Source organism: Nematocida major (assembly GCF_021653875.1).
Source record: "Nematocida major strain JUm2507 chromosome Unknown 2437, whole genome shotgun sequence".
Taxonomy (NCBI): domain Eukaryota; kingdom Fungi; phylum Microsporidia; genus Nematocida; species Nematocida major.
Genome location: NW_025952935.1, coordinates 35,102 through 36,284, shown reverse-complemented (window position 1 = coordinate 36,284; position 1,183 = coordinate 35,102). Strand labels below are relative to the sequence as shown.

At 53.4% G+C, this 1,183-nt stretch overlaps 1 protein-coding gene across 1 annotated transcript; it reads right to left on the bottom strand.

Moving 5' to 3' along the window:
• Positions 1–370: 370 nt before the first annotated feature.
• On the bottom strand, positions 371–718 carry NEMAJ01_2032 (uncharacterized protein; the record flags this gene model as incomplete). Its single annotated transcript, XM_047915870.1, has 1 exon — positions 371–718. One exon carries the CDS (start codon positions 716–718, stop codon positions 371–373), a length of 348 nt encoding a protein of 115 aa, XP_047771827.1.
• Positions 719–1,183: the final 465 nt, after the last annotated feature.

Here is a 1,183-nt window from a genome sequence, read left to right as displayed (position 1 = left end):
ACGTGCCCATCAAGGCCACGCAGAAAACAATCACACTGGAGATAGGCAGCATAAAAGTTGGAGCAGACTCGTGCAAAAAGGCTGCCCAGGTCATAAACTTCTTCAAAGACAACAAAGGGAAAGGAAAACTTCCGTGCACGCAAAGCGACTTCAACACCGGCGACTTTCTAAACACGCCGCAGTTCCTCATCCAGGCATATGTCTTTGAGTACATCACGAGCAAGAGCGACGCCCTGGACTTTGCAGCGTGCGTGCACGCCATCCTCACAAGCCTGCCAGAAGACAGCTGCAAAGACGCATACAACGCGTGCTTTGTGGAGAGCAAGGCAGAGGCCAAGGAAGACGAGCTTCTGCACCCGCTTAGAATGATTCAGACAAAAATGAAGATTCTACAGACGTTCCCGTTCGTCAGCCCGAGCATGCTGCCGGCGTACACAAGCGTGTATGCCTGTAAGAGAGGCCAAACAGAGTTTCTGAATGAAACCTTCAGCAACTGCGTGGAGACCGGCCTGTTTGCGCTCTTCTGCTGCCTTGCACACGACCCAGGCCAGAATAAGTACGACGCGGACGCCATGCTCGGCAAGAAAAAAGAGGGTGAGGAAACAGAGGCCCTGCGCGCCTTCTTCGGGTTGAAAAGTGTCAGCCCAAAGGTGTGCGCCACCAAAGAGACAATGCAGGAGTGGAACCGCGTCGTGTCTGACCTGCAGAGCGAGCACATCGCGTACAAAAAGCCCAGCCGAAACGAAGTGCGCTCCGGAATTTTTAACGCTCTTTACGTTGTCGCAGAGGCAGCAGGCAGGCAGAAGGAAGAGGAGCCAAGGATACGCGAGCTTGCACGGATGCTAGAAGACTCCGAGATTGGCAAGACCTATGGAGACGTGTTTGAAAAAACAAAAAAGTACGTGGCAGAGCTTTTCGCGTCTCTCTCCGTGGATAAGAGCCTAAGAGTGGAATTCTCCGACTTGAAGGTCGACGCCCGGAGCGACAGGCAGAAAGACCTCTACGGGGAAATCACCCTAAAGTACACAGACAAAGACGGCGTGATAGAGCAGGGCATATGCCTTGCCTTTAAGCCTGGACACCTTACAGTCACCCTGTGTCCGTGGGTCTTCCTTTCTCTTAACAGCGAAGAAAAAGAGGCCTTCTTTGCGGTGGACGGCTGCCCAGAGCCCGAGGCCTTTGC